At 41.6% G+C, this 19,357-nt stretch overlaps 1 protein-coding gene across 8 annotated transcripts in view; it reads right to left on the bottom strand.

Annotated features, from left to right (window-relative positions):
• Nucleotides 1-19,357, bottom strand: part of SLC2A12 (solute carrier family 2 member 12) — a 53,739-nt gene that overhangs the window by 21,009 nt on the left and 13,373 nt on the right. For 6 of the 8 annotated variants that reach the window (XM_032844808.1, XM_032844801.1, XM_032844800.1 and 3 more), the window contains exon 2: nucleotides 12,215-13,546. In XM_032844808.1, the coding sequence (XP_032700699.1) occupies nucleotides 12,215-13,546 (1,332 nt within the window). Of the gene's footprint in view, nucleotides 1-12,214; nucleotides 13,547-15,990; nucleotides 16,006-18,174; nucleotides 18,205-19,357 lie in introns of those variants that run through there. The other 2 variants (XM_032844802.1, XM_032844804.1) reach the window with 2 other exon arrangements.

Consider the following 19,357-nt stretch of genomic DNA (forward strand, 5'->3'; position numbering starts at 1 on the left):
CCCTGGAAAAATTCTTAACACTGTGTTCTGGAAAACAATAAAGTTAAAAAGGAATGCTTGTGTTTATTACCATAGTGTTTTAAACCTCTGTCTGTTTCTTTAATGTCTTTACTGTCTGATATTCACAATTCTCGAGGGCACAGGACTGAGAGGAAAATTCAACACTGTTGTTTTATGTGAACAGTTGCCCATGGTAACAGAATTGATGGTGTCATTTCACTGTGTGTTGAGTTGTGCTCAGGATACAAAAATGCAATTTTTAGACTGGTTCTGTTAGGTACTGGCCGGCTCCATCATCTAACTCAAAAGAGGAAAAGAGGACTTAACTAGGTAAGGGCACATATGTCTTTAAGTTTTCCCTTCTTTGCCTGGATACAAACTTAGTGTAAAACTATTCAGACACTAATTTTTATTTACTTCACATTATTTTAATGATTAACATCAGAGGACCGAATAACTCATCTCTTTAATCAATCAAAATTGACTTTAACTTCATTAACTGGAAAAAAGAAACAATATGGATGGGAATATTGGTGATAACTAAAACCTAAAATTTAAAAGAAAAAATGTGAAAGATCTTAAACTTACACACTTAATTTATCCTTAACACAAACCAGTGTATGAATGTGATTGTTTAATGGCTACAGTTGATACTGAAACTCTCATATTTAAAGCATAATAATTTATGTAGTATGCCTTTTCTCTAAAGGAATGTAATTATCCCATAGGAATGGCAGGGGGAAAAAAAGATGATCACGAAAAGTGACTTCAACTGTGATGATTCTGAAAATTAAAAACCCAGATTCTAAGAAAAAATATGGAGAATATCAAAATCTTTTTTGAAACATTGGGTGTACTTCTGGTCTGTAAGCGTCTCTGTTGTAAACCCAGCATATCTTGGAATAAAGCAGCTAAGTAAACCTCTAAATTAGAACCTGCTGTTTCACGTCCCTGGGAATTGTCAAAATCTTTAGCTGTGCAAGCATCACACAAACAATTTCTTTTTGAAGAGTTAGAGTTATTTGGGTATAAAATCTAAATTTAAATGTTATGGCAGATGAGTCTCCTGATTCCTACTGATACCCATCCTCCAAAAAGCTGGCTAAACTTCATAAAACTAAACCAAACAAAAAGTTAGATTCTACAGTTTTTGAGCCTTGAAAAAATGCTAGTTTTTTTTATTTAAAACAGGAAGAGTGGCCTTTTTAGGATGCTTGACTTGCGAGACAATTCTCCATGGCTCTCCTGCAGTTCTGCATGTCTTAGGAACAAAAACAGGGACTGTTTTTTTCTGGGCTCTTTTTCTAAGGATGTTTGTAGAACAAACTGCCTTGGAAGACAGAGACAGTGTCTCCTCTGGAGCAAAGGCTTGTTTACTATCCAGTAAATTAGTATCTTCTTCCACAGAGGAAATCAGGGTGGCTTAGTGTCTATTATAAAAGATTTGGGTTCCCTAGACTTGGGGCTCCTCTTCTCAAAAAATGACCCAGTGTATGTGCAGATGTCATCTGGTTCCCTTCATGTTGCCCTGTGGGTACTGGGGCTTAAGAAGACAGGGCAATGCTGATATTTTGGCCCTTGCTCTTCTGGGGAGTAATAAATTGTCTCTGTCTCTGATCAAGAACTCTTCTGTTGTTTTCCAAAATCCATAAAACTATGACAGGATAACTTGTTAGCTTGCAAGTGAGCTAAAATATTAGCCAGTTTGCAGTTCTTGAGAGTTTGATTACTTGTGGCTATGGTATGATTTTCCTGCAAAGATCCTTTATTATTGTTATTAACTACAGGGTGCCCATTTACATCTGAGGGATTTGATGGGCTTGGTAAGCCTGAGATAATCCACTGAAATATTTCTGAAACTCTAATATTAATTAAATAAGCAAAAACAAACCCCAAATGTCAGTTTCAGATTTTCACATATTTCTCTTAGGAAAACTGTGAAGTAATGGTCTCAAGTCTTCTTTTGTAAAGAGTCAGGTTCAAATACATCTAATTACTAAACGAAGGTATGAAAAATTAACCCATGATATTGCTAATCTCAATCTTTGTGTTCAAAGTAAGGGTTGGATTTTGTATTTGGAGAAATAAAATAGAAATCTGGAAATGGATATCTTGTTTAACACTATAAACTTTTTAAAATGGCTTTAATTTTAGGAAATTTAAAATACACAAACTTTAGGTCATCAAATACTAGAGATGGCCTTGTGTCCTTAATTGAGTAGCTTTATTCAGATACAACTTTTGGTCAAATGTACATGGAGTTCTCCACACCATACATTTATCTCTAATTCCCTATAAACTGACTCAGATATATACCAGGGGATCAGGATATATCAACCACTAGTCAAGAAGCTGAGAGAGTCCCAGAAACACTTTTTTGACTCATTCAAAACATATCCATTGAGCCTCTGTTGTGGGCCAGGCTCTAGATTGGGCTGGAGGAAACAGCAATAAAAAAAGGCAGAATTTGGGGGCACCTGGGTAGCTCAGTGGGTTAAAGCCTCTGCCTTCAGCTCAGGTCATGATCCTAGGGTCCTGGGATCAAGCCCCGAGTCGGACTCTCTGCTCAGCAGGGAGCCTGCTTCATCCTCTCACTGTCTGCCTGCCTCTCTGCCTACTTGTGATCTCGGTTTGTAAAAAAAAAAAAAAAAAAAAGGCAGAGTTTGTGTGCACATAGGACACATAGGACAACTAAACCAGTTGCACCAACTTAGAAGAGTGGACACTGGAGTGTTTCTCAGGCTATATGACACCTTTCATCCTTCCCCAGTGCCTCAGGGCTTTCTGTAAAATCTGTCCGATTTTCTAGGAAGATCTCTTGACTGTAGGCAATCCGGAATTAGCCTATATTTCAAAGCACAAATCTATTCTTTTTAGTCTTGACCCAACTGGAATAGTATATGGGAAGGAGGTGAGGAAGACCACGGCATCAAAATTCAACTTAGGGCCATGGAGCACTTCCCGCGTGTCCTGACATGGCTTAAGCAAAATGCTTGCTGAGGTCGGGGTTGGCATTATCAGAACTATTCATGTCATGTGTAGACTAAAGTCTGACATTTATTAGCATTAATAACTAACTGAATAGAGTCCATACCACACATGAGGCAATGAACTAAGAATGTTTTATACAGATTGCCTCACTTGTCCCCACAATTACTCTGTGAGGCGGACAGGATTGCCCCATTTTCTAGTAAGGAAACTGAAAACTCGAAAGAGGCATTCACTTGCCCAAAGTTCTACACACTGGAGCTGGGACTCAAGGCCAGGCAGCCAGATGCCAAAGCCTGATCAGAATTCAAGCATTCTGTGTCACAGCCTCAACAGGCTTTCTTACTGTGCCTCTAAACTTTCAAGCTCGTGTCCCCTCAATGCCACCTGACCTGCCATCACCCTTGCTTAAAAATCCCTGCTCCAAGATCTTCACTTTGCTTTCCCCATACAAGCCATGGCCCAATGTCACCACCCTAGAAAGGCCTTCTGTGACCATTCGACTTCTTCCACAGGTGTTCCTTCATTTATCCTTCCATTGTTTCTTTACTACTCTTACCTCCACCTCGATTTGAACACTTTGCCCCTCCTGACACTATATTGTACAGGTATTCATGTTCTTGCTTCTTGCCTGTACCTACTACTGGCTCCATGAGGGCAAGTTGTGGACCTCGCTCACCCGTCCCCGAATTGCCCACCCATCCCTGAATCACCACACTGAGCACTGGGGCCAGCAATACACACACGTTGCATACACGAGTGAATGAACGAATCCCCACCACTTCCTCCCCCTCCTGTTGGTCACCCCCACATTGCTTTCTTGCTGGAACTCCTGTCTGTTTGGTAGGAGAGCTCAGGGAGGTGATTTGGTGGTACCTGTCTCTCAGCCTCCAGGGTGAGGTTCTGCTTGAATGAGTAAATACAAAGGTAGTTAAAGGATAACCGTCATGGTCTCATTACTGAACTTAACATGTGGCGTTGGACAAATTCCTTCCATCTGCTTTCATGAAGAGATACCAGTCATGAGATGGAAGAGGAGGTTGGTTAATTAATTTATGAACATAAGAATGTTTGGATTTTGAAAAGCTCTAATTATTGTGAAAAGAACCACACACTTTTTCTATGTCACAGTGGCTAATTTAAGGAGGGCTGGGTTTCTCTTCAAATATCACCTCAGATGAACTCATGAGAGAATAATTGCATGCCTTGGGTTTGGGCTCCTCTGTGTCTTACTTTTGAAGCATGAGAAGAGAAATCTTCGTGTAGCTCCATGTACCCACAATGTCAGGAATCTTTGGTTCTACCCTGAAGTTTGAACCATCATGGACAAATATTCAGCTAGTAAAAGGAGCTAAGTGATGATCAGGAGCCCCCCCCCCCCGAAACACAGTGGAGGGTAAGGTTAAGATTTTGAACATATCTTAAAGTGAAAAAGGAAGTATGGAAAGTCAAATAAAGGAAGGTCTCTAATAAAAACAATGGAGTCTATATCTTGATTTCACTTGATGGAGGAGTTTTTGCATTAGTGACTGACAAATGGAGGGCAGAGGCTCTTAACTTTTTCAGGTCATGAACCCTTCGACAAGCTGGCAAAGACTATGGATTCCTTTGAATAACATTTTAAATGCATAAAATAAAACAACGTGAGATTACTTGGTACCAGCCAAATTCATGGCTCCTCCTGGATTTAGATTCTAAGACAACCTTATTATTTTACAGTTAGGGAAACAGAGGACCAGAAAGTAAAATGATGTAGGACATATGCTTTAACCTAAAAGTAGAAACACTTTTTATGGCTGGAGAAACTATGTTGTGATCTAATATGATGAAGGAATGTTGTTCTAAGCCAACCCGTATTTAAGAAGGTTTAATAAAAATGGTCTTAGTCTTGCTTTCAATTTTACTTTAGAAAAGCAAGTACTTCTCCCTTTATACTGTTTATGCAAAGGATTTGCATCTGTTACACGCGATAAACACTCTAAATGAAATACCTGGGCAATAATCACTTCAGGTTTTTAAGTTTTATAATGCATCCAAGATCTGGTATGAAAACCTTGCTTCTAATAAAAACCTTCTTTAAACTCCAGTTTGTGCAGTTTATACCAATCCTCTAGAATACAATTTTGGTGATTGGATTGGAATTCCCAGGATATGTTCTCTTTTACAATAGAAAAACTGCACAAATACAGACATAAATGACTGACTCTTGGCAAGAAAAACAAGGACAATTACCAGATCCCTTCTAAAAACTCTAGGAGAATCAACAGCCCCAAACTATGGGTGTGAAATAACTGCTTGTTCTCTTTAGAGGGGAAGATTCAGGATTCTGTCTCCGACTCGTGCCTCCCTTTCTCACGTGTAAATACCCAGCTCTTCAGTCCTGTTTATTTTACTCAACAAGTGCTTATATGGCACTTCTTAGGGCCAGTCTTTAAGGACTTTGTTATGAGCTGACTTACTCCTCACAATGTTATGAGATAACCGTGAATTGTAACCACATTTATAAGTGATACAAGATAAGGAACAGAGAAGTTAACTAACTTCCCTAAGGTTGCACAGCTGGCAAGTGGCATTGCTGAGATTCAACTCTGGGAGGTGCTCTCCTTCAAAGTCTATGCTTTCCTCTTTCTAAAAAATTGAACCTATACCTTGTTACTTACATGTAACCCAGCTCAGTCCTTGGAACTGCAGTTATAAGTTGGAGAAACCATGAGATGAAGGGTCATTTCTTTTTCCTATACCCAAGCCTCCTTCAACCATGAGATTCTCCATCTCATTTGCAAAAAAGAACTGTTCTCCATACAGCAGGAAAAAGCAGAGGTATCCAAGACAAACCCAGAGCTACATTTAGATACTCTGAGTCTGAAATTCCCAAAGAACTCCTCACAACTTGACAAAGAAAAGCCCTATTTCTGAGCACAACTGACTTCCCAACATTTTATCTTAGGAGCAAAACTAGAAAGAGATTTTTGGAACTATGGCCAAATGATGGATTGTTCTGCCAAAAGCCTCATGACGGTGACTGGCAGGTCCAGTAGTGTGTGCAGAAACTTCTCATTTCCAGCTGATGTGGCACTCGGCCTGCCCTGGACAGCTTGACCCATGTAAAAACACACTTCGAGATCTTTCTTATTTTTGTATCTCGTTTTTAAACCCCTTCTTCCCCAACCTCCCTCTTAGAAACAGTAATGTATTCCTTAGTGGTTTCAAACAGACTTTCGCAATGCTCACTTAGAGGCAGAGAAGGAAGAACATATGAGATGTCATTTCTTCCATTAAAGAGCTTATTCTCATAACTATATTTGTTTAATAAGCCAAAACAAACATACAGAATAAATACATTTCATTATGAAGGACTAAGTTGTGTTATCACACCGGTTGTGACTTCTACTCCCACCATATGCAACAGCAACCCCAACACACCCGTGCATCAGCTCACAGGACACTCACTACACCCCATGAGATGGAACAAGCATTATTATGCACAATTCATAGATGCAAAACAGCTTCAGAGATGATAGCCAACTTAAAGATCACACAGCCGGTAGGCAGGAAGGCTGGAATTGGAAGAACCCAGCTTTTCTGATTTTAAATTCAGGCTCTTGGTCTCCCAGACCTGAACTACATTACACTAGAAATACTTCCTAGTTCATACAAATAAAAACCTCTAAGAAATGGGGTGAATTCATAAAGGAGATTGAGACTTCTACTAAATTTTAAAGATAGGAAAGATTTGGGTAGAGTAGAAGGGAATGAGAAGGGCCACCAGGACCTGTGTCCCTTGACCTTGACTGGGGTGTGGAGCAGTGGAGATAAAGCTACACAGAGAGCACTGCACATCAGCAGGGGGCGTCCCTCACTTTGCAGTTCCTGGCATGAGGCGTCTACATGTACTTGTGTACTAATGGTAGCCCCAGAGCACAAAGCCAATGACTACAAGGTAAATGGTGCCCCCAGAAATGTGCAGGCATGCAGACAGAGCTGAGTAAGATGATGATGGACCTTGAAAATCACACCATCTTTCTCTCAGAGATGGGTCAGATAGTTGTAGAAAGAGGATGGAATGGGGCTCCAGATGCCTGGGGTTCTAGTCCTAAATCTGTGTCACCTCTTTCTCTTGATCTTCTTTCTTTTCTACAAAAGGAATATGTTGGGCTAGATCATTTCTCACCTTAGTTTCATCTTGAAAGGTATTTGACTTCTCTGATTTGGTAGAAAGTAGGAGGCCATGGAAGATTCAAGAGCCATGCTGACATGAGGAACATGGTAACAAAGGTGCTCTCCCTTGGCGGATGGGTGGACATGGGAAGGACCTGCAGTGTTTAGAGAACTACAGGAAGGGTCTTCCAGGAATCTAGGCATGAGCTCATATGGGGTAGACTATGGAAATGGAAAGGAAAAGATACACACAGGAGCCATTTGTGAGGGGAAATGCAAGAACATTTGGTCATTGACTGGATTGAGAAAAGGCCCAGAACACCAGACTGAATGACAGCAAGGGACATTCCCCTGGCATAAGGGAGAAAAGAATTCAACATTTGGGCTTCTCACCTTGGGCTGACAGTAAAGCATAAAAGTAGAAAAATCCAGTACTCATTAGGAGAAAAGGAACTAGAAGCCATATGACACGATAGAACTGGAGAGATAAGTGAGAGTCATCAGCTCAAGGGAGATCATGAACGCCCCTGAGAAAATAAATGTGGAGGCTTTTACAGTGCATTAGCAAATGAGTGTTTTTTGGTTTTATAGCTAGAGAAACAAAAGCCAAGAGACATTAATTTAATGACCTCATCTCTTTTCAGAAAGAGATGGAATGGAAGCTAGTCATCCATTTTAACAATTAATGTTTTAATTAAAAGAAATAAATACCTATCACAGCATTTGAAGAGATAATTCAGGGCCGTTGACCTTCTGGAATATTTTTTTTTCCATATTCATAGCTATTCTCTCTGAGTCCAGAGTTTCTTACTTGGACGGTTCTATACTGTGTCCATTTATCCCAGCTGGAACTACATTTCCCAGAGTTCCCTCCTCTGTGTAGTTTTTGGTGAGGGCTGCTGGGAAGATAATATTTGAAAGAAACTTGGAAGGCCAAAGTGACACATCAGCCCCATGCTGGGTCCTAGACATCACGGCAGCTTGTCACATTGCTGTGACATGCTGCCTCTCCTCGCTGGTCTGGGGGAACAGCCAGTGAACGGGTCCCCTCCTCCAGCCTTTCCTACTATTAGACCAGGCACACAGTCAGGATTCTGTGGAGAAGGACACCTGTTTTTCTGAAGGTGACCAGTGTCCTCAGAGTTGATGTGGTGAGAGACAGATACGGGCTCCAGTCGCTTCTCACAGATTCCAATTTGTCCTGGCTTTGAGTCCAGCTTTTCTTCCCTGCACCCTGCTGACCTGCAGAGACCTCAGGCCATAGCCAGAGGCAGAGGCAACAGGCTTCCACAGGCTTCCACAGGTTTCTTCACCAGTTTCCCTTTGTGACCCTGAGAAACAACCTTCTCCTTTTCCTCTCACCATCTCCTTTGTCTTCCCCTCTCATCTTCCCCAGTATGAGGCGCAACCCTAGTAGGAAATTCCTTGCCCCCATTCCTCACAGTGGTTCTGCTTCCCTGATGGAATTGCTCACAGTGCCTTATTATCCAGGCCCTTCTATACCCAGCCTCCCTTTCATTGACTGTACTTCTTGCCTTTAGCTTATTCCCAAGGGACCATTAGCCATCAGAAAAGGATGATGAAATTTTAAAATGCATCTTAGTATTTCTAAGTAGTCATCATGATAGAGAACCAACAGTAAAGCACTGGCTACAGGGAGATTTGGGAACACCATCTATAGCCTTCTGGCACTTGACCCTGGAAGCCTCCACAGCCCCCAGAACTACTCAGGTGCTAAATGAGAGATAAACAAACTCCAACCTTAGTTCACCCACTATTACTTTGGTCTCTGTTATGGCTGAGCTTGAATTCTAACCAAATACACATAAAACATTATCTGAATCAAGTTCAGTTATACAAGTGAGGACACATCAAAACTTATCATTATCCTCCCTCTCTTATCCTGTATAGCTCAGCCTCATAAACAGACATGCTCGCTTACAGAGCAGATTTTCAGAAAAAGAGAGACTATCTCTTTCTTGCATAAAATGCAGAGTGGCCCAAAGCACAGTGGACAGTGATTCACTATTTCCATTCATTCTTACTTCTAATGTATTTTCATAGCAGAGGGAACTAAAAGGAATTAACATTTACTAACAAGACCAACACTGGACTGTCTATTCGTGTCCTCGACGAGGCATTACCACTGAATTTCAGAAGACAGGAGATATTTTCAATTATTTGAGAAAGTTACTTAGCCTCTCTGAGATAGAGTGCCACCATTTATAAAATTTGATGAATACTTTTTCTTCACAGGCTTGTGGTGAAAGTAAAATGAAACGCTCCAAAGTATGAAAAGCCTTCCTCTTATGTATCTGATGTAAGAGGTGTCAATAAATATTAGTCAAATCTAAAGCCCAAATCATTTTTTTAAAATTAGCATAGAATACTATTTAAAGAATCCTAAAAGGCATATAACAAACAGCCCCCAATATTTTTTTCCAAAATCAAACTAAGTTTCCTGAAAAGGGGAATTCTTGTTCTAATAAAATAATGCATCAAATGATAGACTAGTGCTGAGAATTTGCTGCATTTTTTCAAAGTCACCCAAAAACTAAAGGGAGAAGGGTAGTAGGAGCTGGGGAAAACTCTGACCATGAATGGGTGGGTTCTGAAGTTTAAGATCAACGTCTCTGACTTAAAACAAAGAAAGCATCCTTTTCTTTTTGCTAAGCTTTCCTTAGATTCTTAGTTGATTCTTGATATTTCAAAAAATCGTATCAAGAAAATTGATGTAAAAAATATTTTGTTTTATAATAAATCTATAGAAAAAAAGATGCTGGCAAAGGAAATCAATGAGGACAATATCACCTGATGTTTATCATATGAGCAAAACTGACTGTACTTATTTATACAGGAAAGTTCACAAAGAAGGTTAAGTTGTTCCTTGGTACAAACTAACACTTCTTTCTTGCCCTTCTGGTAGACTTTAAAGAGTTTCTAAAAATAAAAGTATAAGATGCTTTTTCAAAGTTCATTAGCTTCATGTACCAGAGTAATGACATTAAGTATTTGTCTGGACTGCATGTTTGTGTCCTCTCTACAATTCATATGTTGTAGTCCTGATTCCATGTGATATTTGGAGGTAGGGCCTGTAGGAGGTCATTAGGTCATCAAGTAGAGCCCTATGATGGGGTTAATGCCTTATGAGAAGAGACATAATAAAGCTAGCTAGGTCTCTCTCTCTCTCCATCCCTCTGCCATGTGAGGACACACCAAGAAAGTGATGGCCATCTACAAACCAGGAGGGGGGCCCTCACCAACAAACAAATCTGCCAGCACCTTGATTTTGGACTTGCCAGACTCTAGACTGTGAGAAATAAACCTTTGTTGTCTAAGCCATGGTCTTTGGTGATTTGTTATAGCAACCCAAACCGATTAAGACAAATGTCTCCCAGGTACACACCCAAGATAACTAAATCCTGAAATATAGTAGAAACCTGTTTCTAGGAAACTGTTCATTAATAATATTTATCTTTGTTAAGTCCTAACAAGGTGGGCCAAGGTTCAGAAACAAGTCAGAGAGATCAGAAGCTGATGGCATTGTAGTATTTACTCTATCCGTCCATGTACAGGTCTCGTAAGCAGACTCGTCTACTCTTAATGCCAGAGGAAGGGCCAGCTCTGGTCGTCCATAGTTTGGACCATGTGGCCTAGAGGTGTCCCTGAACAACCAATTATGACTCTGCATGGCAAAGAGCAGAGTCAACGAGATTCCTTCTCTCATTCTGGAATTTGAAAGAGTCAATATCCAGAGGCTGATCTCACTTACAGCCCACCGCACGGTGAGGAAACAGAGCTGCAGGAGAGGCTGGATCCGCCCTGTGCGAATCCAGTTATTCCTTACCTGAGATTAAGCAGGCCAAACCCACCAGTCGCCGACCAGAAAGCAGCAGGCAGAGGGAATATAGCTCAGTGAAGTCAGGAGTAATCTCCTTGAAGACAGGGACAGTGTCTGTCTTGTTCATTACTCTTTCCCCAACATCTGGCATGGTTCTTTGTTCTTGGGAAAAAATAGCCACTTGATACATATCACCTGAATGAAGAGTTAGTGACTTAACCGTAGATCACCAGAGCAAGCCCTAAAGTGACTTTCTTTCTGGAAACACTGACACCAGGAACCAAAATTTGTCCATGAGATTCCTTCTCCTTCAGCATAACTTATGTCTTCTCATGCTCCCAAGCTCCACTACTTCCTTCTATCCTCGTAAACAAGACTTTGTGTGAGAGAGGAAGGAAGAAAGGGAGAAGGGGAGAGAAGTCTGAGAGAATAAAAGCAAGGTGTAAGAGGTGCACTTTACTTCGCTAAAGAGAGTTTTAGACTGGGTAAGAGGCTGCAAGACAAGGAACTGCAACAACCTGATCTAGAAAACTCTAGAGAGTTTGTGCAGAAGAAGTGTTTAAAGTTTGTCGTTGGAGTAGACTGGCTGCATAAAATAAGACAGCCGTGGAGCTATCTCCCTGTAAATTGCTTATATTGTATTGAATGGGAGTACCTTGACTCCCATTCTCCTGCTTAACGAGTAAAGTGCTCAGGGAGGTTACTCTGGTGATAAAACACATGGTACTTAAAGGAATAATCCACCCTCCTTCCCAACTCATTGTTTCCAGTTCCTCATTCTTTACTAAATGCCTCCCGGAGTATGCCTTTAAGAAAATCTGAATGATTGATTTTTTTTCTTCCATTTATAAAGAACTCAGGAATGATACAGAAGAAAATGTTATCCCAGTAAACTGCTTTCATAAAACAATATATTCTCTTGGGCAATATGTCTCTTTCGAGGTCTGGTTTACTCCAATCAATCGCTCTTAAATTATCCTCATGTGACAGATAATGGAAAACTAATCTTTCTGTTGAATACCAGCCCTGCACATTTCACAAAGGAGGTATGAGCCAAGCATACTTTCCACATTAGTAGAAACATCAGGTGGCCAGTATTATCCCCATCTTACTTCTAGTAGTTTTATGTAAAATGTACCATAGCCGTAAGATGCTCTGATGGTCAAAAGCAATCTGTTAACATTCATAAGGGCAAAGAAGGAAGGAATAAAAAAATAAAATACTTACTTGGTCCTAGACCAATTGAAAAAGCAGCAACATAAACAAGCAAGCTGGCTAAGGAAAGCCATTTCAAGAAAGCTGGGACGTCCGCAGGGTCTGTGACTGTCTGGTATTCAGCTTGGCTCAGTCCAGCACTTGGAAAGGTCGTCACCCCTCTCTTATCCACATCATTTTTCGTGGGCATTAGGGAGTTTCTGGTGTGGGCAGTCATCCCCTTAAAGAGTTCTCTAAGAGTGTCATCATGGGCTGACAGATTTCCTGGCCCATAAAACACAGACTCATCCAGGGACTTGTTGATAGGGCTATGGCTTCTACAGATACTGGTGAAGTTCATGGGGATGTTGAGATTCACGATGCCCATGGTCACCAATGAAGCTGCCATCACAGAGGAGCCGATACAGAGGAAGGTTTTGCTCCCAACGTGGTCTACAAGGACAGTGGCAGGAATGGTGCTGATGACCTTGACAACTCCAACCCCCGTGGAGGCGAGACTGGCTGCCTCATTGCTTTGGAAACCAACAGACTTCAAAACAGTTGACGCATAGAATAGTATGTTTGGCTGACCAGTGACTTGCACAAAAAATACCAGTGTCAGGCCTATCATTATCCGGGTCCTCATGTTGTCCTTTGATCGAAACAGATCCCTAAAACTATACTGATACTCATCTTTCAGGGAAGATTTTATTACAGTGAGTTCCTCCGTTGTATCCGAGATGCCTCTCAACTTTCTGAGAACCTTGCTAGCAGCTTCCTCGTGTCCTTTCATCACCAGAAACCGGGGACTTGGAGGAAGAAAATACATTGCAATTGCCTGCAAAACTCCCAAGGGAATAACAAGGCCAAACATGTATTTCCATCCATGGGTAACACTGGCAAACACGTAATTTGAAATGTAGGCGAAAAGTATGCCAGTGACAATCATCAGCTCATTCAGGGACACGAGAAAACCTCTTCTGTGTTGTGGAGCGATCTCTGCGATGTAAACACACGTGGCAATTGAAGAGAGCGAAATGGAAACCCCTATAGCAATGCGGCCTACTATGAGAACTGTGTAAGATAAACTCAGGATCAAGACTAGGCTTCCGAGGCCAAGGAGGCAGGATGACAAGATGATGGCAGCCTTTCTTCCAGACCTGTCAATCAGGACCCCTCCAGTGAGGGAAGCCAGAAAAGCCCCGATGAGGAGGGAGCTCACAACCATTTCCTGCTCATGGCAGGTTAGGGCTAATAAGGTTCTTATCTGAAGAAGGGCCCCAGAGATGAGCCCAAGTTCATAACCCACCAGGAGGCCACTTACAGCAGCTGTGGCAGATGACAGGAGAGTAAACATGCCGCAACCTACAGGCAGAGAGGAGAGACAGAGATGTCAGTTCTGCACTGTTATTTTAAACACTTTACATCTGAATGGAGACTTAACCTTATATAAGGAAGTTTCTTGGAGAAGTGAGTAGAAGCACACACATAAATATATATTAAAAAATAAGATAAATATATTAAAGTATATCAAAATAATAAATATATAATAATAAAATAATAAATATATAAGGAATGTATTAAAATATGTTATAATAAAATAATATATTAACAAAAATGATCAGATGTAAAAAGAAAAATCCTTTTCTTTCATTGTTGGGAGGAGAGGGGATACATTTAGGAAGTCACTTCCTTCTATTCGTGTTGTTGATGCTGCTTTTAGTTACTAGCAGAGAGCTATGCAAGATAAGCAGATGACAGATGATGAAGACTGAGCAAACAAGAACACCGTTTATTTCCTGCTTTGGCGTTGGATCAGAAATTCAGACAGCCCAATTCCTCAGGTCCTGCCGCAGGCTGTCCTCTAAAGGAGGACAAAGTAGAGAGAGTAGGAGCCTCAAGAAGTGCTACAGGTGTCCCCTGGTGGAACCTGGGGGAAAATGAAGCACAGCCTCCAGGAAACCTGACCTCATATCTCCTTGGCCACATCCGGCCACAGTTGGCTCTTGCTAAAACATATGAGGATATTGGCCGTGGGTGCGTGCGTGTGTGCCTTAACAAAGTTAAAGTTGCCCCAGAAAGAAGAAAGAAATGGATGCAAGGGAGGGAACTAATAGCACCCATTACTTGTTCTGAATAAGGAGGCAGGGGAATGGAACTTGGGGGCAAGAAGAACAAAAGGGACTTCATATTGTTTTATAATTTAATGTTAAAAACTGAGGAAAAATAGCAAAAGGTAAATAATCATTAATTTTCAGAAAGAGGTATGTGGATGTCTGTTATATATTTGTAACTTGTCAAGAAAGAAACAAAACGAAACAAAAACTAACCAACGGAAGAGCATTGCAGCAACAGGAAACAATAGTTTGCAAGGTGTAACACAGGAAAGCATGTTTCTGGAACTGTTGGACAGCCAGTACATCATATGTGGGGCACAGCAGCTTAGACAGGTAAATAGGATCCACTAAATTTGGAGAGGTACAGAGGGGATGCTTCGGACAGGGTCCTGCGAGTCACAGTGACAACTTTTTATGGTTTTCCAAGTTATAAAGGGGTTGATGCACACTGAGCGGTATGGGGGCATGGACTTCAGAGTTTCTTGCTGCTGGCTGCAGACTCGTTCTTCCAGGAGCAAGACTGATAACAAAGAGTAGTATGTTGCCTTAGAGTTAACAAGAGATGATGGTAGCTTAGACTTGGATGTTCAGAGTAGACCTGGAGACAAGTAGACAGATTCAAGGGAATTTGGAGGTAAAAACGACTACACTTGTTCATGAATTGGAGTTAGAAGGTGAAGAGGTGGGTCAGAACCTAAGACGCCTCCATGGTTTGAGCTGTTGGCTGGGTAATTTTACAATGTTCAATACCCTGTGTACAGGCCTATATATTGTTCAGGGAAATATACTGAGCAAAGGAAGACTGAGAAGAGAACTGGTTATAAGTGGGGGTAAAAGAAGGAGTAGAAATCAGAAGATCTCTGTTTTAGATTTACTGAAATGTTTTAGTTGTTTTATCTATAAGACCTTCAGTTAAAAATGTCAATTCAGGGTGCCTGGGTGGGTTAGTCAGTTAAGCAGCTGCCTTCAGCTTAGGTCATGATCCCAGAGTCCTGGGATCAAGTCCCACATCGGGCTCTCTGCTCAGCGGAGAGCCTGCTTCACCCTCTCCCTCTCCCTGCTTGTGTTCTCTCTCTGTCAAATAAATAAATAAAATCTTTTTTAAAATGTCAATTCAGACTAATATACAGATTTGGAGTTTAAAAATCAAGGCTGGAGACACGTATTTGGGATTCCGCAGCATGCATCTGGGATTTAAAATCATGGGAATGAATGAGATCACTTAGGGAGAATAAACAGAGGAGCAGGAGAAGCAGGACTAGGACCGGGACCTAGGGAATGCCAACATTTACAAGAGGAGAACACAGAAAGGGAGACGGAGAAGAAAAGACCCAAGATGTGTATAGACTGGACTAGACATGTATGAGGGCACATTTTTATCATAGGCTGAGCAAGGGCCATTTAACCCTGCCATTGTAGGGGGTTAGAAAAAGGAGCTGGTCAAATAAAGTTGGTCTGAATTTCCTTCCATAAGAAATATCCAACGCATTTTACATTTCCAGGATCCTGGGACATAGGTGACTTCAAAAAAAATAATCTAAAAAAGATTGACTATTTAGAGGGAGGAACAAATAAAAATGCAAGAATCCACAATAATATGGAATTTAATTCATGAGCATAGTGAACACAAACCATTAAATGAAAATTAAATCAGTGGTTTATCTAGCGAATCAGAAAACAAATATTTAGTACCAGTACACAGCAGACATTTTCCTAGGTACTGGGCGGCGTATCTGCAGCAATGAAAGAAACCAGATGTAGTTAGTAGTTGCCCCCCAAGAAACTTAACATTCTGGTGATATCTCTATTATCTATCATTTATTATGCACTGCTTTAATCTTTACTTGTAAAATGATTTAAAAGTACTCTCTTACAGGTTCATTCATGTCCTAAATTTCCACATATTTTCCCCATTGTGGTCCTAATATCCTCATATTTCACTATATACAGACACACGTAGACACACACACCAAAATTTGTGCTAGAACAACATAGTTCTCTACCACAAGGAGAATCAGGTCAAATTCTCACATTTGGATAAGAATATCATTACTTCGTATCTCTACTTGTCATTCATTTTATCTCTGTTTGCCATATTGATTAGCTTCTATGTGTTCGGGCAATTGGTCACCGATATTCAGATTAAAGAAATAAGTAACACTGGAGAATGAAACACTTAAAAGTTAGATTGGGGGAGGCAACCCAGGAGGGGATTTTGAGTGACACAGGGCAGCATGGGGATACTGAGTCAAGGACATGGCAGAACAGATGCCGGAGCCGCTTGAATAGCAGAAGACTGTCCTTGCCACTCTGCCCTTCTTCTTCCCCTTCCTAGTTTTCCCCCTTTGCTGGGTGGGAAATAGGGTTTCCCTACCAAAAGAAAGACCCATTGAGATACAAGAGTCCCTTCCTTTGGTGCTCTATCATTCTACTTCAGACAGAGTCTGAGGTAGTGAATTGAGGAGGAGTGGGTGTGAGGCGTGGGGCAAGTCACAAGCCTGCTTCTTGTATTGTGGGGGAAATGCTCCTGACAGGGGAGAGACCCTGTTTCTTTGTCCATTTTCTGGACTCAGGTTCATATGCCTTGTTTTTTCTGTCAGTGTTTATGGGACACTGACGAACTGGGATGTGTGCAAAGGGTCTGGAACCCATCCCAGTTAGTCAATGTCCCTCTGGAGACCCAGCAGCTAAGAGTTTTAAAAATATGATAATAAATTATCATGCACAAGGATGAGAAGCTTTAAAAATATGATAATAAAAATTCTTTAAAAATATGATAAAATTCTTTAAAATATAATATTGTTTCTACATGAATTACTAAAAATTATTTTTATAAAATTACAAGTTCTAAAATAATTTTACATAACACATTATCTATCAATCAATCGATCGATCTACGTATCATCTATCTAGGGAGTTGGCCTTTAAAAGCCTAAAAATGTACACTAAGACATTCTGTGGCCTTATTCCCACACAAGGGGCCTACCAACATGGGTTATATGCCACAGAATTAGGCTAAGGTCTTCACTGTCTGCATCTTATTTGAGGGGTTTGTCTTCCTTGTGATATGCTTTAAGGGATACCGACCAAAACAACTTCCACTCATCTCGATACTGCTACTTAGTACTGTTGATGTTCCTGTACAAGTTTCACGACACCCATTTGGGATTTTGAATTCCAGCAGCCTGTAGAAGGTTAGTGCCTAATGCTCCTGGGATTGGGCCCTGTGCCACCGTGGGACTTCCACCACAGGACAATTTCCTGGAGTTATTTGATCATATAAAGACAATGAAGAGAAACATAAAAAGTGGGCTTTTTTCCCTACCTACTTTCGGTTGATGATGATAAAAGCAAGGCCTTATCCTATGGGCATCAGAAAGCAGAAACAGCTTTTGCAAGAGATCTGGGCACGAACAATGAAAGAACATGTGGCAGGAAGGTGGGCTTTATGTTTGCCTAAACACTGATGGGAGAGTTTAGGCAGCTCGCTGTGCCCAGAAAAAGCAGCCAGAGCTAAAGGAGAGGGCAGGACAAGGAATTCCAATGAATGTCTTTTCAAAGAACATCCAGCCATGAAGTCAAACACTTTGCACTTCACGTTCTTGGTGAAATTGAGCATCTCCATCCGTTTTGTTCGTGGCCTTGCTTCACAGGGGCCGTTTCTTCACATTCATTTTCCCCAAAAGGGCCACAGAGACGTCTCTGCTTTTTTCAGACATCACAGAAACCACATGCAAGTGGCACCCACCGTCCCTTGGCTTGTGCCTCCCCCTGCGTCTGGCTGCTTTGCTGGAAGACCAGCAGTGTGCCTTTTGGTGTCATGAGGATGCTATAACAAGGTAAGAAGGTAAAACCGCTCACGGGAGAGGCGCTCACGAGCAAGGTGCTTCACACGAACGCCCGAGACCCACACGGTAGACACAGAGAGCAGGAGCCTCCACAGCCTTAGCGAGGTCACAAAGGCTGCATTGTCTGCTGTTCACGGTGACGCACAGGAAGCCACGCTCTAACTGTCTCGTGCACGAGACACTCAGTTTTCCATAATATTTGAGTTGCTGCCGGCTGTCTGCTTTCCTTTCTTCCCTGTATGCCGACTATAGCCTATGCGCATAATGGACACACAGTGAGCACTTGCCCGCTCACCAAGCCCTACCACACCCGGCAGAGCGTGTGCACGCAGATCCTTCTGGCAGGCAGCCAAGGGATTAGACCACTTGGCCCCGTGCCAAGGTCTCAGAAATGGAGAAGACCCCCTACTTCATGGTTTGCTCAAGAAAAACTGGCAGTGGCCCCCAAAAGGCCTTGCAGATGTGGTCTCCCCCTTTCTCCACTCCTTCTGAGTATCTTTCATCCCAACTCTTCTTTCAAGGGTCATCTCAAGTGCCATCTCTCCCAGTAAAGCCACCCAGCTCTGCCTTATTCTGCAGCTTCACCTTAAGCCCTCGGTGCTCCTCCTGCCCAAAGAATGTGTTTCTAGGGCGCCTGTCATTCAAGGTGCTCATTTATTTATTCATTTGTCTTCTGTTCAACAGAAAGTCCTTAAAGCAAGAACTCAGCTTTCTTTATCTCTGTATTCTCATCTCTGGTCTTTGGCACAAGGTAAATAAATACTCAACGAATGTTCCTTGAGTGACTGAATAAAAGAATGAATGATAACAGCACTCCAGAATATGGATCCTTGGTCCTCTCCTCCCAAGTTCCTGTCAGTAGACTAAAAGATGAATGCGCAATATTCTGGAACAGTGAGCATATACAACTCTGTATTTACACAAATACTTAGCGTCTGAGCAGCACAGCATTAGCATTTCTATAAAGCTTTCAGCACTATTATTAGCCTGTTAATACAGCACCGTGGTAGAGACCATAAATTGTTTCATTATCGCTCATATATTTCTGCGTTATGAAATGGCAGCCCTGTGCACGGCCTTGTTCTCTAGATGTTCAGACTGTGTGAAGCAGCCCCATCTGGGACTCAGCTTTGCAGGCCCCACAGAGGTCTCCAGGCACCAGCTCTTCAGCCCATCCCCACCACTTGCTGTTTCTGGAAAATGCCATGCAC

Source organism: Lontra canadensis, unplaced genomic scaffold (assembly GCF_010015895.1).
Source record: "Lontra canadensis isolate GAN:19392208 unplaced genomic scaffold, GSC_riverotter_1.0 scaffold156, whole genome shotgun sequence".
Taxonomy (NCBI): Eukaryota; Metazoa; Chordata; class Mammalia; order Carnivora; family Mustelidae; genus Lontra; species Lontra canadensis.